The sequence below is a fragment of the Pollachius pollachius genome (genome assembly GCF_949987615.1).
Source record: "Pollachius pollachius genome assembly, chromosome: 11".
In the NCBI taxonomy this organism is placed as follows: Eukaryota; Metazoa; Chordata; class Actinopteri; order Gadiformes; family Gadidae; genus Pollachius; species Pollachius pollachius.
This window is the reverse complement of record NC_136944.1, coordinates 5,801,592-5,823,286: the sequence shown is the minus strand read 5'-3', so window position 1 is coordinate 5,823,286 and position 21,695 is coordinate 5,801,592. Positions and strand designations below refer to the sequence as shown.

Below are 21,695 nucleotides of genomic sequence, written 5' to 3'. Positions count from 1 at the left end.
ATAATGATAAAAGAGTGGTATTGGTATAGCAGTATCATAATAATAATTATAATAATAATAATAGAGTAGTATTGGTAAAGTAGTATCATAATAATAATAATAATAATAATAATAATAATAATAATAATAATAATAGAGTAGTATTGGTGTAGCAGTATCATAATAATAATAATAATAATAATAATAATAATAATAATAATAATAATAATAATAATAGAGTAGTATTGGTATAGCAGTATCATAATAATAATAGAGTAGTATTGGTATAGCAGTATCATAATAATAATAGAGTAGTATTGGTATAGCAGTATCCTAATAGTTATGTAGCAGTTTAGTATAGTAGTATAGGGTTAGTGCTATACTAATGAGGATGAGAGAAGCTCAGGGCAGAGGGTGTGTCAGCCAGCTTGATGCTAACGGGGGCGTGAGCTCGGTGCTAGCTGTGCGTGTCTCAGGGCTAACTCTGTTAGCTCGGTGCTAACTGTGCGTGTCTCAGGGCTAACTCTGTTAGCTCAGTGCTAACTGCGTGTCTCAGGGCTAACTCTGTTAGCTCGGTGCTAACTGTGCGTGTCTCAGGGCTAACTCTGTTAGCTCGGTGCTAACTGTGCGTGTCTGAGGGCTAACTCTGTTAGCTCGGTGCTAACTGTGTGTCTCAGGGATAACTCGGTTAACTCAGTGGGGGTCATCCCTATGTTCCCCAGGTCCTATGTTCCCCGGGTGCAAAGGGTCTGGGTCAGGTTTAGGGTTAGGGTTAGGGTTAGGGTTAGGGTTAACCCTAACCCTAACCCTAACCATAACCAATCAGAGGAGAGACAATCTAACAGATCACAGGCGAGTCAGAGGCGAAAAAGGCGGTACTTGCCCCTGCCATCCTACGAAAAAAAGATTTGCTCACAAGGTCCTATGTTCCCCGGTCACATACAAAGCGGGGAACATAGGACCCTGGGAACATAGATACGCTCCCACTCAGTGCTAACTGTGTGTGTCTCAGGGCTAACTCTGTTAGCTCGTTGCTAACTGTGTGTTTGTACGTCCGTGCCTCCTCTGCGTGTCAGGGCGTTCTCTAAGAAGCAGCAGCAGCTAAGCGCGCTGAAGGTTCTGCAGAGGAACTGCGCCGCCTACCTGAAGCTCAAGCACTGGCAGTGGTGGAGGCTCTTCACTAAGGTATACTACACACACTGTATACACTATACACTGTATTCATATACTATATAATATCCTATATTGGATATATTCACTAAATACTACAGCAAATTGTTACATGTATCTGCAGTATATATTCTGTCCACATGGGGGTGTTGCTGTTTCTACACATAGGCAGTCGGCACTCAGGATGACTGCTAGCCTCTCACATTCAGCCAAGTGTGTCAAGTGTACCTGGGAGCTTAACTCAGGTGTGTGTCTGGTGTACCTGGTAGGTTAACTGCGTTGGGACCGGTGTACCTAAGAGGTTAAGTGAGGTGTGTCTGAGTTACCTAGGAGGTTAACTCAGGTGTGTCTGGGTTACCTAGGAGGTTAACTCAGGTGTGTCTAGATTACCTGGGAGGTTAACTCAGGTGTGTCTAGATTGCCTGGGAGATTAACTCAGGTGTGTCTGGATTACCTGGGAGATTAACTCAGGTGTGTCTAGGTTACCTGGGAGTTTAACTCAGTTGTGTCTGGTGTACCTGGGGGGTTAACCGGGTTGGGTTTGGTGTACCTGGGGGGTTAACCGGAGTGCGTTGGGTTGCCCAGGTGAAGCCGCTCCTCCAGGTGAGCCGGCAGGAGGAGGAGATGCAGGCCAAGGACGACGAGCTCCTCAAGGTTAAGGAGAAGCAGGGCAAGGTGGAGGAGGAGCTGGTGGAGATGCAGAAGAAACACCAGCAGGTCAGCATACGCCCAGAACACCCTCAACATATTTAGAATACTAAACTATAACAGTTTAGATCATCATGACGCCATTAGACCAAGACCAAGCACTGTGCAGTCTCTCCACAGAAGTTTGGGTTTAGCATTGTTGAACGTCTGGATCCAAGGCAACAGAACCCCCCTATAACACAAGAACAACTAGAACACCTTAGAACATCTATAACTTTTTTGGAAAATTTCTTCTGACAAATTTTCTTGATGTAACTTGTAAGTCGCTTTGGATAAAAGCATCTGCTAAATGCCCTCTAGTTGTAAATGTAACATTCTAGAGCACCAAGACACCATCTGAGTTCTGTTCAGATGCGGTTCTGTTCTGTTATTCCAAGAGGGAACCGTTCTACTCTAACTCTGTCCGTGTGGTTCCGGCGGGTTCCGGCGGGTCCCTCGCGCGTTCCCCCAGATGACGGAGGAGAAGAGCATCCTGGCGGAGCAGCTGCAGGCGGAGACGGAGCTGTTTGCCGAGGCGGAGGAGATGAGGGCCCGCCTGGCCTCCAAGAAGCAGGAGCTGGAGGAGATCCTCCACGACCTGGAGTCTCGCGTGGAGGAGGAGGAGGAGAGGAACCAGGGCCTCCAGAACGAGAAGAAGAAGATGCAGGCCCACCTCCAGGTCTGGGATGCGTTTTGTCCCTGCTACTCCCTAGATTAATTGGTTGATGCATTGTGGGAAGAGTAGTTCCGTGCTTGGTGTAGTAGAAGATAACTCATTCATAGTAAACGTATTCATATAAACGGTATAGACCGTTCACCGGTGTGAATTTGCGCTACACGTTACAAAGTAGGTAACACGTTAATACAGTAACGTAACTAGTTTTTCATGTAAAAAGTAAAGGTCCGCGCAACTACTGAAAAAATATGGTAACGAAACGTAGTTCGTTTTTCAATTCGGCGCAACGTTACTTTTCCCAGGGACAGATTTGACAGCGATACTGCCTTATCAGGCAGTATACTATTGCAAGTGCTGCGCGCCTGCGTGCTTGCGCAATAGTCCCTTCACGAGCTCTCATTCCACAATGTACGAGACAGACGCTGGTAGCGTGAAGCTGTCTCTGTATCTCTTCCAAAGACATCACTTCCGCAGGCATTTTCCAAAGCCAGTCCTTACGACCAAAAAAGCCAGCGGTGAAACAAGATAACAAACGCCGTCAGTTTACCTGTGTATGGACATGGTTCCCTTTCAAAATGTCAATAGGAAGGGCTTTAAAGAGATGGTCAAAACACTCTATCCCAGGTAGGCGTTACCTGCCCGCACACAATTCAGCCAGATTAAGATGCCAAAACTATACGGAAAGGTCCACGAGCAAGTGGAGAAAGAAATCCATACTATTAAACATTAGTGTTTTTCAGAGATGGAAGTAACTTGAGAAAAGATTTTGCATTTTTTTTCATGCAGTTTTGCTGCCTAACCAGTATTTTAAACCTTCAGAAGCATTTATATCGAAATTCGAAGCTAGTATTAACATACCGCGATATAATACCGTTACCGTCTGTGCCTCAAAACATACCATGATATACATTTTAGTCCATACGTACAGTTCTAGTTAGGGTGTTGGACTCTCTGACAAAAGGTTCTTGGTTCGAACCTCATAATCTACCTTTAGTCATCCTAGAGCATCCATGACATTGTATGAAGGTGTGTTCTGTGTGTGTACCTGGATGGTTGACGCAAGAAATCTACTTACCAAGCTTAAACAACTGTCCGTGTGTGTGTGTGTGTGTGTGTGTGTGTGTGTGTGTGTGTGTGTGTGTGTGTGTGTGTCTGTTTCTTTGGGTGTGTGTGATTTTGGGTGTATTGGTGTGTTGTTGTGTCTGTGGGTGGGTGGGTTTGTGTGTCTGGGTGTGTTTGTATGTGTGTGTGTGTGTGTGTGTGTGTGTGTGTGTGTGTGTGTGTGTGTGTGCATGTGTGTTTGTGTGTGTGTGTGTGTGTGTGTGTGTGTGTGTGTGGGTATGTTTGTCTGTGCGTTTGTCCGTGTGCGTTTGTCTGTGGGTGTGTGTATTTGTGTGTGTGTGTGTGTGCGTGTCTGTGTCTGTGGGGGTATGTTTGTCTGTGTGCGTTTGTCTGTCGGTGTGTGTATTTGTGTGTGTGTGTGTGTCTGTGGGGGTATGTTTGTCTGTATGGGTTTGTCTGTGGGTGTGTGTGTGTGTGCGTGTGTGTGTGTGTGTGTGTGTGTGTGTGTGTGTGTGTGTGTGTGTGTGTGTGGGTTGGTGCGTGCCTGTAGGAGCTGGAGGAGCAGCTGGACGAGGAGGAGTCAGGCAGACAGAAGCTGCAGCTGGAGAAGGTGACGGCGGAGGCCAAGATGAAGAAGCATGAGGAGGTCATCCTGGTGCTGGAGGACCAGAACTCCAAGTTCCTCAAGGTGAGGACGGGGTGTTCGACCCAGAGACAGACACACACTGAAAACCGAGTGAGGGAATGCATCACCACATTCATAAGACAGAATCTTATTGGTAATGCTGAGCACCTCCTCCTCTGCTCTCCTCTCCTCTCCTCTCCTCTCCTCTCTTCATCTCCTCCTGCTCCTGCTCCTGCTCCTCTGCTCTCCTCTCCTCTCCCCTCCTCCCCTCCTCCCCTCCTTTCCTCTCCTCTCCGCTCCTCTCCTCTCTTCTCCTCCTCTCCTCTCCTCTCCTCTCCTCTCCTCTCCTCTCTTCTTCTCCTCTCCTCTCCTATCCTCTCCTCTCCTCTCCTCTCCTCCTCTCTTCATCTCATCCTCCTCCTCCTGCTCCTCTCCTCTCCTCTCCTCCTCTCTTCATCTCATCCTCCTCCTCCTGCTCCTCTCCTCTCCTCTCCTCCCCTCCTCCCCTCCTTTCCTCTCCTCTCCGCTCCTCTCCTCTCTTCTCCTCCTCTCCTCTCCTCTCCTCTCCTCTCCTCTCCTCTCCTCTCCTCTCTTCTTCTCCTCTCCTCTCCTATCCTCTCCTCTCCTCTCCTCTCCTCCTCTCTTCATCTCATCCTCCTCCTCCTGCTCCTCTCCTCTCCTCTCCTCCTCTCTTCATCTCATCCTCCTCCTCCTGCTCCTCTCCTCTCCTCTCCTCTCCTCCTCTCCTCTCCTCTCCTCTCCTCTCCTCTCTTCTCCTCCATTCCTCTCCTCCTCTCTTCATCTCCTCTCCTCTCCTCTCCTCTCCTCCTCTCTTCATTTCATCCTCCTGCTCCTGCTCCTGCTCCTCTGCCCTCAGGAGAAGAAGCTGCTAGAGGAGCGTATCAACGAGATGAGCTCCGTCCTGACTGAGGAGGAGGAGAAGGCCAAGAACCTGGGCAAGATGAAGAACAAGCATGAGAATATGATTGTGGACCTGGAGGGTAAGATGACCCACTGTCTAACCCCTACCTACCTATTGTCTCTGTACCCTTAATGTCTCTTTACCATCTCACCTCTACCAGCCCCTTAAAGATGAATTGAACCCCCTGTTTAAGCTGAAATTCGAAGAATAATACATCTTGTGAAAAGCGTTGTGGGCTGGGAGTTCTAAGAAGGAGGGGCCACCTGTTATCCACAGGAACATTCACAAACTGGTTGAAAGGAACTGGAAAAAGAAACATAGGATTTTACTCCTGTTTTATCTAGGTAACAGTTCGATTTTAGAAACAGCAATAGAATGTCATAGGCATACTATACTTTGAATACTACGAACAAATCAATACATTCAAGCAAAGAATAGCTTGCCAGTGCTTATTTGATGGGAACATTAAAGTTCTCCTGGTATATTTCTTAACTATGTCACTATGTTATTTACATACTATGTTGACAATCATATAAGACATATAAAAATAAGAAAACCTTATGACCTGTCTAACTCCTCGTCTTACTCGTTCACACGTTCACCCTCTCCCCTCTCCTCTCCCCTCTCCCCTCCCCCTCCCTCCCTCCCCTCTCCCCTCTCTCCTCTCCCCTCCCCTCTCCCCTCTCCTCTCCCCTCTCCCCTCTCCCCTCCCCTCTCCCCTCTCCCCTCCCCTCTCCCCTCTCCCCTCCCCTCTCACCTCTCCCCTCTCCCCTCCCCCTCTCCCCTCTCCCCTCTCCCCTCCCCTCTCCCCTCTCCCCTCTCCCCTCCCCTCTCCCCTCTCCCCTCCCCTCTCCCCTCTCCCCTCCCCCCTCCCCTCTGCCCTCCCCACCTCCCTCCCTCCAGAGCGGCTGAAGAAGGAGGAGAAGGGGCGCCAGGAGCTGGAGAAGGCCAAGCGGAAGCTGGACGGGGAGCTGTCGGACCTCCAGGAGCAGATCGGGGAGCAGCAGGCGCAGGTGGAGGAGCTCAGGCAGCAGCTCACCAAGAAGGAGGAGGAGGCGCAGGGCTTCCAGTCCCGGTATGCGAGATGCTGTCGCCATGGCAACGCACGGGTCGCTGCAGCGCCCCGATTCAACGCCGGACACGGCGGGGCATCGGTTGGCCGACGCTCACTGCGTTTACATACACACTGGATGGCCCTTCAGAATCAGAAAACTTTATTGATCCCGGGGGGGAATTGTTTCGTACAAATAGAAATTACAAGCATAGAAGATAAGATTGTAAAATAAAAAATTATAAATAAAATACAATAAATAAAAGTAAGAATAAAGTAAGACATGGTCATCTCTAAGTGAGAGTGGACATCTCTTAGTGGATTATATTCACAGATTTACAATACAATGTTTACATTCTGTTTTATGTCAGATTATCAGAGGGAGGAGTTATAGAGTTTAATGGCCACAGGCAGGAATGGCTTCCTGTGGCGCTCAGTGGTGCATTTAGGAGCAATGTGTCTCTAACTGAAGGAGCTCCTCTGTTTGACCAGAGCGTTGTGGAGAGGGTGAGAGCCACGCTGCAGGATCGCCCGCAACTTCGACAGCATCCTCCTGTCTGACACTGCTGTCGAAGTGTCCAGCTCCACCCCCACGACGTCAGCGTAGTCCGGCAGATGTTAAAAGAGCGGAGCCTCCTCTGGCAATAGAGGCGGCTCTGTCCCTTCTTGTAATGGACTTCAGTGTTCTTAGTCCAGTCCAGTTTGTTATCGATTGATAAAAATGATGAGTGATGACCTAGGTGCCATGTAAACGCAGAATACTGGGTTACTTAAACCGATCTCCCCCCAGAAGGAAAGCTCATCCATGACACCTATTTAACCACCGATCCTTAGTCTATATAATTCGCCATGAACATTGTACCACTGAATTTTGGAAGTTTTTTTAAAAGAAAGAGGGAATTAATTCTGCGTTTGCACCAAACGTCACAACGTTTTTTACATGCTCATGTGTTTAATATGTTTGTGTGTGTCTGTGTGTGTGTGTGTGTGTGTGTTTGTGTGTGTGTGTGTGTCTGTGTCTCTGTGTCTGTCTGTGTTTGTATCTATGTCTGTGTGTGTCTGTGTGTGTGTGTATGTGTGTCTGTGTGTGTGCCCGTGTTCGTGTGTTCGTGTGTCTGTGTGTCTGTGTCTGTGTGTGTGTCCGTGTGTGCCCTTGTTCGTGTGTCTGTGTGTCTGTGTGTGTCCGTGTGTGCGTGCGTGCATTACGTGTGTCTCTGTGTAGCGGTGAGGAGGAGGTGACCCATAAAAACGGCGCCCTGAAGCAGGTGAGGGAGCTGCAGGCCCAGCTGTCTGAGCTGCAGGAGGACCTGGAGGCGGAGAGGCTGTCCCGCAGCAAGGCGGAGAAGCTGAAGAGAGACCTTGGGGAGGAGCTGGAGGCGCTGAAGACAGAGCTGGAGGACACGCTGGACACCACCGCCACGCAGCAGGAGCTACGGTAACACCAGGCTCAAACACTCCACCTTTAATACTGGAATGCTAGACATTACACTCTATCACTTTAATATGCCACACTATGGCTTTGATACATTAATACACTGCTTTATAACTTAAATACTCCACCTTTAATACTCTAATGCTCAACATCTTATACTTAAACACTCCACCTTTAATACTGGAATACTAGATATTACACTCTATCACTTTAATATGCAACACTATGGCTTTGATACATTAATATACTGCTTTAAAACTTAAATACTCCACCTTTAAAACTTTAATACTCAACATCTAATCATTTAACACTCAACACTTAGTACTTGAAAACACCTTTAATACTTACATACTAAACTTTTATCACTTAAATACTCCACCTTAATACTTAAATACTCCACTTTTATGTAATGAATATTCCACTCCATCACTTGAGTATGCCACACTATGGCTTTTTACTTTAAAACACTCCTTTATTACGTAAATTATCCACCTTTAATGCTTCGATACTCAACATCTAATACTTTTACTCTCAACCTTCAATATTTAAAAACACCTTCAATACTTTACGCCACCTTTATCAGTTTAATACTCCTCCATTATTTCTTTAATACTCCACCTTAGCAGTTTTATATTCCACCTTTATAACTTTAATGCTCTAAGTTATGAATGAAGGTTTGAAAAAGACAGAAGAACAATTAGATATAAAAGTCAACCCTATCATCTGCTTCACTCAGGTGCACAAACATCTCTCAAGACTGTGCAGCCATATCCGTGAAAGGCTGACACCTTTCTCAATCCAATTACAACAATTACATTTGGTTTTTGACCCAAAATAGTTATCACCCCTTTAAGTCACCTTCTGTCACATTCTGCCACGAGCTGCAAGATAATGATGATGATGGAGTTCAAAAGTGAATCATGTAAGTGGCCACTAGCAGCTCATGCTCCACATAAACCTTTGAGGTATAATCATCAAAACAAAACAACAAACGTTCAGGGTGGTTGCTAGGCAGCGGACATCACTCAGTCGGTGTCAGGGGTGGACCCTGATGTCAAGGTACTGTGAAACCGTGCGGACGTCACGCTTGTGTGCTGGGCCCAGTTTTTTAAAAATGTTGGATTGGATCACTGTGATCCAAATACTAAATTTCAGGATAACCAACTGAATCCACCCTTCAGAATAGGATCAGGATAATCCTGTTTTTACGGATCAAATAGATCCCAAACCGAGTTCAAAGTTTTGAAAAACCCAAAGGGCAGGTTTGATCCAGATCAAATGTTAGATTGGATTACATGATCTGATTTGATCCAATCCGTGATCCGAAATCCCACTGGATTACTTTTGAAAAACTGGGCCCTGGGGATCGCGGCGGATCGGCCGATGGCGCTGTGGCAGTGGGTGGGACCTGAGGTGTGTGTGTGTGATTGGCCGTAGGACGAAGCGCGAGCAGGAGGTGACGGAGCTGAAGAAGGCGATGGAGGAGGAGGCGCGGAGCCACGAGGCCCAGGTCCAGGAGATGAGGCTGAGACACGCCACGGCGCAGGAGGAGCTGGCTGAGCAGCTGGAGCAGGCCAAGAGGGTCAGAACCACCACCTGAGACCTGATACCTCCGTCTAACACCACCTGAGACCTGATACCTCCATCTAACACCACCTGGCCCCTTATTACACCAGCACCAGCCTCTAACCCACCAACACCAGCCTCTAACCCACTAACCCTAGCCTCCAACCCCACCAACACCAGCCTCTAACCCACTAACCCTCGAACCCACCAACACCAGCCTCTAACCCACTAACCCTAGCCTCCAACCCCACCAACACCAGCCTCTAACCCACTAACCCTCGAACCCACCAACCCTAGGCTCTAACCCACTAACCCACTAACCCTCTAACCCACCAACCCTCTAACCCACCAACCCTACCCTCTAACCCACCAACCCTACCCTCTTACCCACCAACCCTACCCTCTAACCCACCAACCCTACCCTCTAACCCACCAACCCTACCCTCTTACCCACCAACCCTACCCTCTAACCCACCAACCCTACCCTCTAACCCACCAACCCTACCCTCTAACCCACCAACCCTACCCTCTAACCCCACCAACCCTACCCTCTAACCCACCAACCCTACCCTCTAACCCACCAACCCTACCCTCTTACCCACCAACCCTACCCTCTAACCCACCAACCCTACCCTCTAACCCACCAACCCTACCCTCTAACCCACCAACCCTACCCTCTAACCCCACCAACCCTACCCTCTAACCCACCAACCCTACCCTCTAACCCACCAACCCTACCCTCTAACCCACCAACCCTACCCTCTAACCCACCAACCCTACCCTCTAACCCACCAACCCTACCCTCTAACCCCACCAACCCTACCCTCTAACCCACCAACCCTACCCTCTAACCCACCAACCCTACCCTCTTACCCACCAACCCTACCCTCTAACCCACCAACCCTACCCTCTAACCCACCAACCCTACCCTCTAACCCACCAACCCTACCCTCTAACCCACCAACCCTACCCTCTAACCCCACCAACCCTACCCTCTAACCCACCAACCCTACCCTCTAACCCCACCAACCCTAGCCTCTAACCCATACCCTTACCCCATCAACACTGTTGTTTTCTGTAAAGTAATTATATTTGATTATTATCATATAATTATTATGCCAAGCTAGTTTGCCCGAGTGGAGGAAGCCTTGAGAAGGAGATGTAGTAACCCTCTTTCTCCCACCACCCCCTCCAGGTGAAGGCGAACCTGGAGAAGAGCAAGCAGATGCAGGAGGGCTCCACCAAGGAGCTGGCCCTGGAGGTGAAGAACCTGCAGCAGGCCAAGCAGGAGGCGGAGCACCGCAGGAAGAAGATGGACGCCCAGCTACAGGAAGTGGCCGCCCGGGCCTCCGAGGGAGAGAGAGCCAGGGCCGAGCTGGCCGAGCGAGCTCACAAACTGCAGGTCAATATGCTCTCTCTCTCACTGTCTACATACTGGAGGTGTGAGTTAAAGCATACATGTAATCCAGGTCATTGCGGCGACGATAGGGGTTAGACATGGTATTAACACTGCAAGGGTTTGGGGTTTGATTCCCACTGGTGGAGCAAGACATTAACCCTGCCAGGGTTAGGGGTGTGATTCCCACTGGTAGAGCAAGCTATTCTCACTGCAAAGGTTAGGTGTTTGAATCCCACTGGTAGAGCAAGGCATTACTACTGCCTGGGTTAGGGGTTTGATTCCCACTGGTAGAGCAAGATATTACTACTGCCTGGGTTAAGGGTTTGATTCCCACTGGTAGAGCAAGATATTACTACTGCCTGGGTTAGGGGTTTGATTCCCACTGGTAGAGCAAGATATTACTACTGCCTGGGTTAGGGGTTTGATTCCCACTGGTAGAGCAAGATATTACTACTGCCTGGGTTAGGGGTTTGATTCCCACTGGTAGAGCAAGATATTACTACTGCCTGGGTTAGGGGTTTGATTCCCACTGGTAGAGCAAGGCATTAACAGTGCCAGTGTTCCATTCCCAGTGCCAGGGTAGGGTTATGGGAAGGGTCGGGGGAGGAGTCAGGGGAGGGGTCAGGAGTGCGGTCCAGGGTCGGGGGAGGAGTCAGGGGTGCTGTCCAGGGTGGGGGGAGGAGTCAGGGGTGCTGTCCAGGGTCGAGGGAGGAGTCAGGGGAGGGGTCAGGGGTGTGGTCCAGGGTCGGGGGAGGAGTCAGGGGTGCTGTCCAGGGTGGGGGGAGGAGTCAGGGGTGCTGTCCAGGGTGGGGGGAGGAGTCAGGGGTGCTGTCCAGGGTGGGGGGAGGAGTCAGGAGTGCGGTCCAGGGTGGGGGGAGGAGTCAGGCATGCGGCCCAGGAGGCTGACCGTAGCGCCCCCTGCAGGCGGAGCTGGACGGGGTGACCACGCTGCTGGAGGAGGCGGAGCGGAGGAGCCTCAGGACCTCCAAGGACGTGGCGGGGCTGGAGGGCACCCTGCAGGACACACAGGTGACGGCCACGCACGCACACACACACACACGCATGCACACACACGCACACGCAAGCATACACATACACACACATACGCACACGCACACACACAAGCAGATATTCTAAGACCTGCTTTTGTTAAATTTAAGTTTTTGTTTATTATTCATTTATATGTTTGTATCTATATATATGTGTTTGTGTGTCTGTGTGGTTGTGTGTCTTTGTCTGTGTGTGTGTGTGTGTGTGTGTGTGTGTGTGTGTAGGAGCTCCTGGCCGAGGAGACGCGTCAGAAGTTGGGTCTGAGCAGCCGCCTCCGTCAGCTGGAGGAGGAGAAGAGCGCCCTGCAGGAGCAGCAGGAGGAGGAGGAGGAGGCGCGCAACTCCCTGGAGAAAGCACTGCTCACCGTCCAGGCACAGGTAGGACTAACCCCTCCTCTATACAGTCCAGGTAGGACTAACCCCTCCTCTATACAGTCCAGGTAGGACTAACCCCTCCTCTATACAGTCCAGGTAGGACTAACCCCTCTATACAGTCCAGGTAGGACTAACCCCTCCTCTATACAGTCCACGTAGGACTAACCCCTCCTCTATACAGTCCAGGTAGGACTAACCCCTCCTCTATACAGTCCAGGTAGGACTAACCCCTCCTCTATACAGTCCAGGTAGGACTAACCCCTCCTCTATACAGTCCAGGTAGGACTAACCCCTCCTCACTAGAGTCCAGGTAGGACTAACCCCTCCTCTATACAGTCCAGGTAGGACTAACCCCTCCTCTATACAGTCCAGGTAGGACTAACCCCTCTATACAGTCCAGGTAGGACTAACTCCTCCTCACTAGAGACCAGGTAGGACTTACTCCTCCTCACTAGAGTCCAGGTAGGACTGACCCCTAACTACCTTCCAGATCGGAGTAACTCCTCCTGACTGTAGTCCAGGTAGCACTAACTAGTGACTAGACCCCCAGGTAGGACTCACCCCCTCTGTCCCGTCCACAGCTGGTGGAGACCAAGAAGAAGCTGGAGGAGGAGGTGGGTCTGCTGGAGGGGCTGGAGGAGGTGAAGAGGAGGCTGCAGAAGGAGCTGGAGCTGGCGGCCGTGCGCGCGGAGGAGAAGGGCGTGGCGCTGGAGAAGCTGGAGAAGAGCCGCAGCCGGCTGCAGCAGGAGCTGGAAGACATGAGCGTGGAGCTGGACCACCAGAGACAGATGGTCTCCACCCTGGAGAAGAAGCAGAAGAAGTTTGACCAGGTGGGCCGGGCTCTCTAGGGTGGTCTGGGTGAGGTGATGTTGGAGGGAGATGGAGGGGGTTTGGACCGATGGGTTTATACCAGCCTCGGTGATCGAAGATGGGCTCTGCTGGCACAATTCAAACAACCAACATCCTTTGTCAAAGTGACTTTGTTATTCCGGTTTTGCTGAAGAGCATTTACGGAAGGTTCAGAGACACCAGGAGAAATGGCTACGATGGACAGATCAACTTGACCAGTATGGACCTTTATGGCAGTGGTTCCCAACCTGTTGGTCGCCTTGTACTTAAGTCACTTGTATCCCACCAAACTGTAGGTTGCATGGTCCTTGAGGCACTTATATACAACCTAACTGTAGGTCGCCTGGTACTTAAGTCACTTATACACCACCAAACTTTAGGTTGCCTGGTACTTAAGTCACTTATACACCGCCAAACTTTAGGTTGCCTGGTTCTTAAGTCACATGAGCCTGGTACTTAAGTCACTTATTCACTACCAAACTTTAGGTCGCCTGGAATTTAAGTCACATGAGCCTGTTACTTAAGTCACTTATACACCACCAAACTTTAGGTTGCCTGCTTCTTAAGTCACATGAGCCTGGTACTTAAGTCACTTATTCACCACCAAACTTTAGGTCGCCTGGAACTTAAGTCACATGAGCCTGGTACTTAAGTCACTTAAAACCGGGCGACTGCTAGATAAGTCACTTATATACCTCCAAACCGGCTGGAGGTACTAATGATTTGTTTGGTTGGGTATCTAGCTGAGTGTGTGGACATCGGGGATCGTACCCAGAACCCTTCGGCTGGCACTGATACCCCCTCACCAGTCCGCTAACCCGCCCTGCGTATGAACTAACAGGCCTCTCTGTCCGCTCCTTCTTCCCCCGGTTTAGCTGCTGGCGGAGGAGAAGAGCGTGGCGGCGCGCTACGGCGAGGAGCGGGACCGCGCGGAGGCCGAGGCCCGGGAGAAGGAGACCAAGGCGCTGTCGCTGACCCGGGCGCTGGACGAGGCTCTGGAGGCCAAGGAGGAGCTGGAGAGGCTCAACAAGACGCTCAGGGCCGAGATGGAGGACCTGATGAGCTCCAAGGACGACGTGGGCAAGAACGTGAGGAGAGAACCCAGTCTCATAGAGCGTCGTTTCAGTTCCAGGGGCATCTCAATAGATTAGAATATTGTGGAAACGTTAATCATTTTAATGATTCAATTTAAAAAGGGATACACCCAAGGTGAAATATTTCAATCCTTTCTTTGTATTAATAATGATGACTGCCTTACAGCTCTTTTAAAGTTTTTTAATTTGAAAAGGTCGGCCTTCTGAATGATATGTCCTTGTATATGGATTTAATGAATCTATATAATATGAGTTTGACTTTAAATTTAATTATTGAAATTAATTAACTTTTCCACAATATTGTAATTCATTGAGATGCACCTGTATTATGTTTATATTTCATTATGAACTTTATCTTTATGATTTCTTTATCCCTCTCAATCTAAATCACTCGCACTCTCGCTTTCTCCCACCTTCTTGCCCCAACTCTCTCTTTCTCCTCAAAATGTACAATACAACATTGCTCATTATAATTGTCTTTAAAGACGGTACTAGCTTAATAACAAAGTTGCCCTGGGTCGTATCCACGGGAATGCCCTCCCTCGTTCCTGCAACAGTCAAAACTCATTTATTTTAAATCTAACAGTGTCTCATCAAATCAATTCACCAAATCAAACATGCTTTATTGTATTGCAAAATTGCAGTACAAGGTGCCTAACAATACAATGAAAATAAACAAAAACAATGCATAAGTCAAATGGATTAAGAGAATGCTGAACTAAACAGCTATGTTTAAGGTTCATTTTAAAGGTGTTCACAGATTGTGTTGTCCTCAGCTTCTCAGGCAGGCTGTCTCATAGCTTAAACAGGAGGTTCTCTCACTCTTTAACCCCCCCTCCCTAACCCCCTCACCAGGTCCACGAGCTGGAGAAGGCCAAGCGGAGCCAGGACCAGCAGCTGGAGGAGATGCGCGTGCAGCTGGAGGAGCTGGAGGATGAGCTGCAGGCCACAGAGGACGCCAAGCTGCGCCTGGAGGTCAACATGCAGGCCATGAAGGCGCAGTACGACCGCGACCTGGCCGGCCGCGACGAGATGGGAGAGGAGAAGAAGAGAGCGCTGGTCAAACAGGTGACTCACCACACATCCTCTGTCCCCTCTATTTCTAATCTTAATCAAAAAAAAATATATACTGTGCATATATATATATATGAGTCACTATAGATATAGATATCTTTCTCTCTTTTACTTTCGATGAAATGATGGAAAGATTTTGGTTGATTGCCAACCAAATAGCCATGTCGATAATAAGTACTCCTTCAAAGGACTATAAAAACTCTTAAGTAAAGTAAAGTGTATTATAGCTACAGTATTTCCTATGTCTCTATCCTGTTTGAATTTCCCTGTGGATCCTGAATCACAGAATAAAGTTCCTATCGTCTCATGTAACAATGGGTTGTGGCTCCTCCCCATCTGCAAGGTGCGCGAGATGGAGGTGGAGCTTGATGACGAGAGGAAGCAGAGAGCTCTTGCCGTGGCGGCCAAGAAGAAGCTGGAGGCGGACTTGATCGACGCCGTCGGGCAGATAGAGGGCGCCAACAAGGCCCGCGACGAGGCCATCAAGCACCTACGGAAGCTACAGGTAGGACACATACAGGTGTCAGGCTACAGGTAGGACAGCAAGCTACAGGTAACAAGCTACAGGTAGGAAGTTTCCTACACTGAGATACAGGTAGGAAACTGAGATACAGGTAGGACACTGAGATACAGGTGGGACACTGAGATACAGGTGGGACACTGAGCTACAGGTAGGACACTGAGATACAGGTGGGACACTGAGCTACAGGTAGGACACTGAGGTACAGGTAGGACAATGAGATACAGGTAACAGGCTACAGGTAACAAGCTACAGGTAGGACACTGAGATACAGGTAGGACACTGAGCTACAGGTAACAAGCTACAGGTAGGACACTGAGATATAGGTAACAAGCTACAGGTAGATTAGCAGGCTACAGGTAGGACACTGAGATACAGGTTACAAGCTACAGGTAGGACACTGTCCTACAGGTAACAAGCTACAGGTAGGACACTGAGATATAGGTAACAAGCTACAGGTAGATTAGCAGGCTACAGGTAGGACACTGATATACAGGTACTATGCTACAGTCATAGTCTTGGTCTCAGACAGAACTAATCGACCAGCGATTGTGTGCCAGTATTGCTCAGGGTTTCCCTCTCCTCGGTCTCCAGGCCCAGATGAAGGACTACCACCGGGAGCTGGAGGAAGCCCGGACATCCCGGGACGAGGTGTTCTCCCAGGCCAAAGAGAACGAGAAGAAACTCAAGAGCCTGGAGGCGGAGATCCTCCAGCTGCACGAGGTCTGGTCCTCTGATTCACCACAGTACCACAGTACTCCCCACAGTACACACAGTACCACAGTACTCACCACAGTACACAGAGTACCACAGTACTCACCCCAGTACACAGTAGTCCATTAGTCCTGTTGTCTCTGCCTCACGCAGAACGCACTGTGGGAAACCGAAAATATAATGCATGAGCAGTAAGATATAGAACAAAATTAAGTCAACATTGTGGTGTTCGTCTCTGGTAGACCGATGCGTAGGTCACTGTTTTAACTGGACATTGTTTGATCCAAAATGTTATGACTGGCCTAACTTGACCTTTGACCTGTGTTGACCCCTGTGTTTGATCTTTGACCTGTGTTGACCCCTGTGTTTGACCTTTGACCTGTGTTGACCCCTGTGTTTGACCTTTGAACTGTGTTGACCCCTGTGTTTGACCTTTGAACAGTATTGACCCCTGTGTTTGACCTTTAAACTGTGTTGACCCCTGTGTTTGACCTTTGAACAGTATTGACCCCTGTGTTTGACCTTTGAACTGTGTTGACCCTGTGAAGGACCTGGCGGCGTCAGAGAGGGGGCGGCGGCACGCGGAGCAGGAGCGCGACGAGCTGCAGGACGAGATCTCCAACAGCTCCTCCGGAAAGTCAGTGGACACCCCCCCCCTCAGAACCATCAGCTATGGACCCCCCCCCCCCCATGATTATATTTATGAGTGGAAATATATATTTCTATTGATAATGTGATGTAGAAAATAAGTAATATAAAGAAAGTATTAACTCTCATCTTCGTTAGACTTCCGAACAGAGGTTAGAGGTTCACGTGAGCGCTACCAGGATGATGCTCAGGTGTGCGTGTCGCTGCTGGGTTTCAGGTCGGCCCTGCTGGAGGAGAAGAGGAGGCAGGAGGCGCGCATCGCCCACCTGGAGGAGGAGCTGGAGGAGGAGCAGGGCAACATGGAGCTCCTCAACGAGCGCTTCAGGAAGACCTCCATGCAGGTCCTGAGCCTGACACATAGAGTCGTACTTTAGAGAGGCCCCAGCCTGTAAACCAATCCACTTACTGGAAGGCTCAGCCGCAACCTCGTCGTTTAGCCACTGCTTATGGGATGCATGTGGCTCAGGAGGTCGGCTGGCAACCGGAAGGTTGCTGGTTCGATCCCCGGCTCCTCCTAGCTGAGTGTTGAGGTGTCCCCGGTCGATACACCCCACCCTGACTGCTCCCGACGAGCTGGCTGTCGCCCTGCATGGCTGACTCCGCCGTCGGTGTGTGAATGGCTGTATGAACGGGTGAATGTCAGGCGATACTGTAAAGCGCTCTGAGAGGCCGCTGGTTAAAAGCGCTGTATCAATGCAGTCCATTTGCGTTGACATTTACGCTAACGCTAACTCAGTAGCTAACTCCTTGGCGGTTCCTCTTTGCGCCCTCAGGTGGACTCTCTGAGTGCGGAGCTGGGCGCCGAGCGCAGTGCCGGCCAGAAGAGCGAGAACGCACGGCAGCAGCTTGAGCGGCTCAACAAGGAGCAGCGCGCCAAACTGGGGGAGCTGGAGGGGGTCCTGAAGAGCCGCTTCAAGACCACCATCAGCACCCTGGAGATCAAGATCTGCCAGCTGGAGGAGCAGATGGAGCAGGAGGCCAAGTAGGGGACCCCCATACCGAGCACACACCTAGCGCACCCACCTTTAAGAGATTATAACCGGCTTAGCATAGCGTGATGCTATCCCGCTGGCCGTTAAGGGATGCTGCCTCGCTAACCGTAGCGCGATGCTTACCCGCCGCTCGTCGTAGCATGATGCTAACCCGCGCTAACCGTAGCGTCCTCTCGTTCTGCCCCTGCTTCCAGAGAGCGGGCGGCGGCCAATAAGATCGTCCGGCGGACGGAGAAGAAGCTGAAGGAGGTGTGCATGCAGGTGGAGGACGAGCGTCGTCATGCCGACCAGTTCAAAGAACAGGTGAGGAGCTGAAGGCTTTGCCACTCTAACCGACACCGTCACCGACATTCAATCGCGTTGCCGTCGGCAACGAACCGCGTCAAAGAGCCGTTTCTTTGACGCGCTGCATCAGAGACACACACTGAACATGGACCGGAGGAAATGTTGATTTATTAGTTTAACATATATTCAACCACTCGCCGGTCGTGGTAGGGCTTATCGGATTCAAACCGACATCGCAAAGTAACAGAACGCCATCAGCACAACCCGACCAATCGGAACTGGAAACGTTGTACTCAGAGCTACGCACACCTAGAACGCACACCTAGAACACACACCTTGTATACACACACACACACACACACCTAGTACACGCACGTAGTACGCGCACACCTAGTACACAAACCTAGGACACACACCTAGTACCCACACCTAGTACACACATCCCGCGTTCAGTAGGCTCTAACAGCCCCCCCCTCCCCCCAGATGGAGAAGGCCAACTCCCGCATGAAGCAGCTGAAGCGGCAGCTGGAGGAGACGGAGGAGGAGGCCACGCGCTCCAACGCCTCCCGCAGGAAGCTGCAGCGCGAGCTGGACGACGCCACGGAGGCCAGCGAGGGGCTGAGCCGCGAGGTCAACACGCTCAAGAGCCGCCTCAGGTACACACACACACACACACACACACACACTCACTCACTCACTCACTCACTCACTCACTCACTCACTCACTCACTCACTCACTCACTCACTCACTCACTCACTCACTCACTCACTCACTCACTCACTCACTCACACTGACCTTGACCTCCACAACACAGACACACACTGAGCTCCACACACACAAACACACGCACACACAAAACACAGGCCCCGTTCACACCTGGCGTCTCCACCTGTGTCTAAAGTGACCATTTGTTATCTGATCTCACTCCACCGATCTAAATGCAAATAAACACGTACATCAATTCTGTTGGCGAAGACCAAATTAAGTAGAAGCAATCGGAACAATCCAGGCTGGGTCTATTCCTTGCCGTGTTCCAGGCAGGCCAAATCGCCAACGACATTGTAAACGGTGATGCTACAGTTCGGGTGAATGAATGAACATTGTGAATGAACGAGCATCATAACAAAGCAGTGTGGCTCCGCCCCCAGGCGCGGTGGTCCTGTGAGCTTCTCGTCGGGTCGTTCGGCACGCCGCCAGCTGGAGGACACCTCGCCGGAGCCCCCCTCCCCGGACCCCGCCTCTCTGGACCTCGCCTCGCTGGACGCAGCCTCAGACCTCGAGCAGGACAGCAAGACCCCCGACGAGGCACCCAGCGCCCAGCTGGTGTAGAGCTCGCTCTCTCTCTCTCTCTCTCTCTCTCCACCTCTCTCTCTCTCTCTCTCTCTCTCTCTCTCTCTCTCTCTCTCTCTCTCTCTCTCTCTCTTTCTTAGTGCTCAGCACAGCTCACTCTATTATACAGACTCACATCTCTCTCCCCGACAACCACCAGCAGCTATCTCCCTTGCCCCTCCTCAAATAAATCTAATCAAATCTAGAACCTGTCCCTAGCCCCTCCTCTAGGCCTGTTAGCCCCTCCTCTAGGCCCTGTTAGCTCCTCCTCTAGGCCCTGTTAGCCCCTTCTCTAGGCCCTGTTAGCCCCTTCTCTAGGCCCTGTTAGCTCCTCCTCTAGGCCCTGTTAGCTCCTCCTCTAGGCCCTGTTAGCTCCTCCTCTAGGCCCTGTTAGCTCCTCCTCTAGGCCCTGTTAGCCCCTTCTCTAGGCCCTGTTAGCCCCTTCTCTAGGCCCTGTTAGCTCCTCCTCTAGGCCCTGTTAGCTCCTCCTCTAGGCCCTGTTAGCTCCTCCTCTAGGCCCTGTTAGCCCCTTCTCTAGGCCCTGTTAGCTCCACCTCTAGGCCCTGTTAGCCCCTTCTCTAGGCCCTGTTAGCCCCTTCTCTAGGCCATAGCCCCTCCTCTAAGCCTCTCCCTGGTGCCTCCTCACCAGCGCAATCAGTGAGTAATGCTCATAGATGTTTTCCAGTCATCTATTGTTTGAGACTTTGTGCTGAAACACAACGACGTGAATGAAGTGTAGCGTTTCCACGGAAATAAGCGGTGTGCTGTAAATACAAAACAAACTACGCATGCTAGCCTTCTGTACAATGTGCTCTGGACTCTTAGCTCTGAGCTAAACGTGAAAAAGTTAAAGGTTATTCTAAAAACATAAACTCTAGAATGTGCCTTAGACATGCATCAGCTTTTGCTTTTAAAACGTGTACTTTTCAATTAGAATGATATTGAACCGGCTGTAACTGGTGAGGCACATTGTTTGTTTCATTGCACCAGTAAGCAACCTGAGAACTTTCTCTAATCTTTTTTTCGGGTTTATGTTCTATTTAGCCGAAAGCCCAAAGCACACGGCCATGTTGGGAAGGCCTCAAAAAAATGTTTTCAGTTTTGGACTGAATGTAAGAAGCCTGTGGACAATTCCTATTATGCTATCGCAAACACCAAGAAAGCCGTCGATAAGACAGCAGTAAAGGGCGGCAAGAAGCACAGAAAGACCATAAGGAGAGCTATGCTATATCTACGTAACATTTACATTTACATTGAGGGCATTTAGCAGACGCTTTTAACTCAAACGACTTATAATAAGTACATCGGTCAGAAGAAAGAGAAACCATTTATAGAACCAAGAACCAAGTGCCAAGCATTAACAATCGCTAGGTTAACCCATTCCCCATGTACAACACAGATAGCTAGGATAAGATGCAAGTCCCACTGAAATCGATGTGGCTAGGGGTCCAGACGGATATGTGAGGCAAAACAGAACAGTAAGTCGCATGATCTGGATCATCAAATATAAGGACCTCAATCCTATGTGAAGCGAGTGGAAGAATACATCCACGCTACGTTTGCGCATTCAAGTCCTTTCCTCGTTCAAACAATACAAGCATTTCTATTTTAGGTTGTGTTAGAAATAGGAACCAAAACTTGTGCTCCGGGTGCTTTGGGCTTCATTCATTCATGGAGCTTCCTAGTGGGGTTGTAATCAAAGCTTCCAGAATGCTGTCGGCATGCTGTCAGCAACAACTGACACACCAGTGCATCTTATCCTATTTTATTTCTATCGCTTTTGTTTTTTTGTAAAAGACCAATAACAATAAAGATCCATGTAGATGGTGTGTTTCAATGCTTTGTGTCTGTGAACTTTATTGAATGAACTTTTGATTACATGACATATGTATTAGGTATGACATCTTAGATTACAATAGTGGTTTTAGAGTTGAGCTTGACTTTACAGAAGCCCATTTCATGAAAGAATAGATGGGTTTTTGCAATGAGTCTGTCTTTATGGAGAAATTCCTGAAACGCTGCCAAGGAAAAACGGAGGGGAAAAGATTGTTTTTGCCCATGTGGACAGTGTCTTGGAAAAAATTACCCATGTCACAAATGATCAATGGATCATTTCAATGGAACCTGAGGACTCTGCAGTGTGGAAGCATGCTGGAGCTGCACCTGTTGTGGATACAAACCCACGCTCTCAACGCT

General features: G+C 49.7%; 1 protein-coding gene across 1 annotated transcript in view; it reads left to right on the top strand.

Moving 5' to 3' along the window:
* The window catches only part of LOC307082502 (myosin-10-like), a 43,067-nt gene extending 21,856 nt beyond the window's left edge, over positions 1-21,211 (top strand). Inside the window, exons 20-41 of the mRNA XM_079746108.1 lie at positions 1,056-1,164; positions 1,735-1,866; positions 2,309-2,515; positions 4,125-4,262; positions 5,077-5,200; positions 6,025-6,196; positions 7,395-7,607; positions 9,042-9,186; positions 10,366-10,572; positions 11,494-11,598; positions 11,844-11,996; positions 12,575-12,823; positions 13,718-13,930; positions 14,792-15,004; positions 15,354-15,515; positions 16,125-16,253; positions 16,793-16,881; positions 17,110-17,233; positions 17,666-17,874; positions 18,079-18,187; positions 18,653-18,825; positions 19,319-21,211. Of these exons, the coding sequence (XP_079602234.1) occupies positions 1,056-1,164; positions 1,735-1,866; positions 2,309-2,515; positions 4,125-4,262; positions 5,077-5,200; positions 6,025-6,196; positions 7,395-7,607; positions 9,042-9,186; positions 10,366-10,572; positions 11,494-11,598; positions 11,844-11,996; positions 12,575-12,823; positions 13,718-13,930; positions 14,792-15,004; positions 15,354-15,515; positions 16,125-16,253; positions 16,793-16,881; positions 17,110-17,233; positions 17,666-17,874; positions 18,079-18,187; positions 18,653-18,825; positions 19,319-19,499 (3,556 nt within the window). The 3' untranslated portion in view covers positions 19,500-21,211. The remainder of the gene's footprint in view (positions 1-1,055; positions 1,165-1,734; positions 1,867-2,308; positions 2,516-4,124; positions 4,263-5,076; positions 5,201-6,024; positions 6,197-7,394; positions 7,608-9,041; positions 9,187-10,365; positions 10,573-11,493; positions 11,599-11,843; positions 11,997-12,574; positions 12,824-13,717; positions 13,931-14,791; positions 15,005-15,353; positions 15,516-16,124; positions 16,254-16,792; positions 16,882-17,109; positions 17,234-17,665; positions 17,875-18,078; positions 18,188-18,652; positions 18,826-19,318) is intronic.
* The last annotated feature ends 484 nt before the right edge of the window (positions 21,212-21,695 follow it).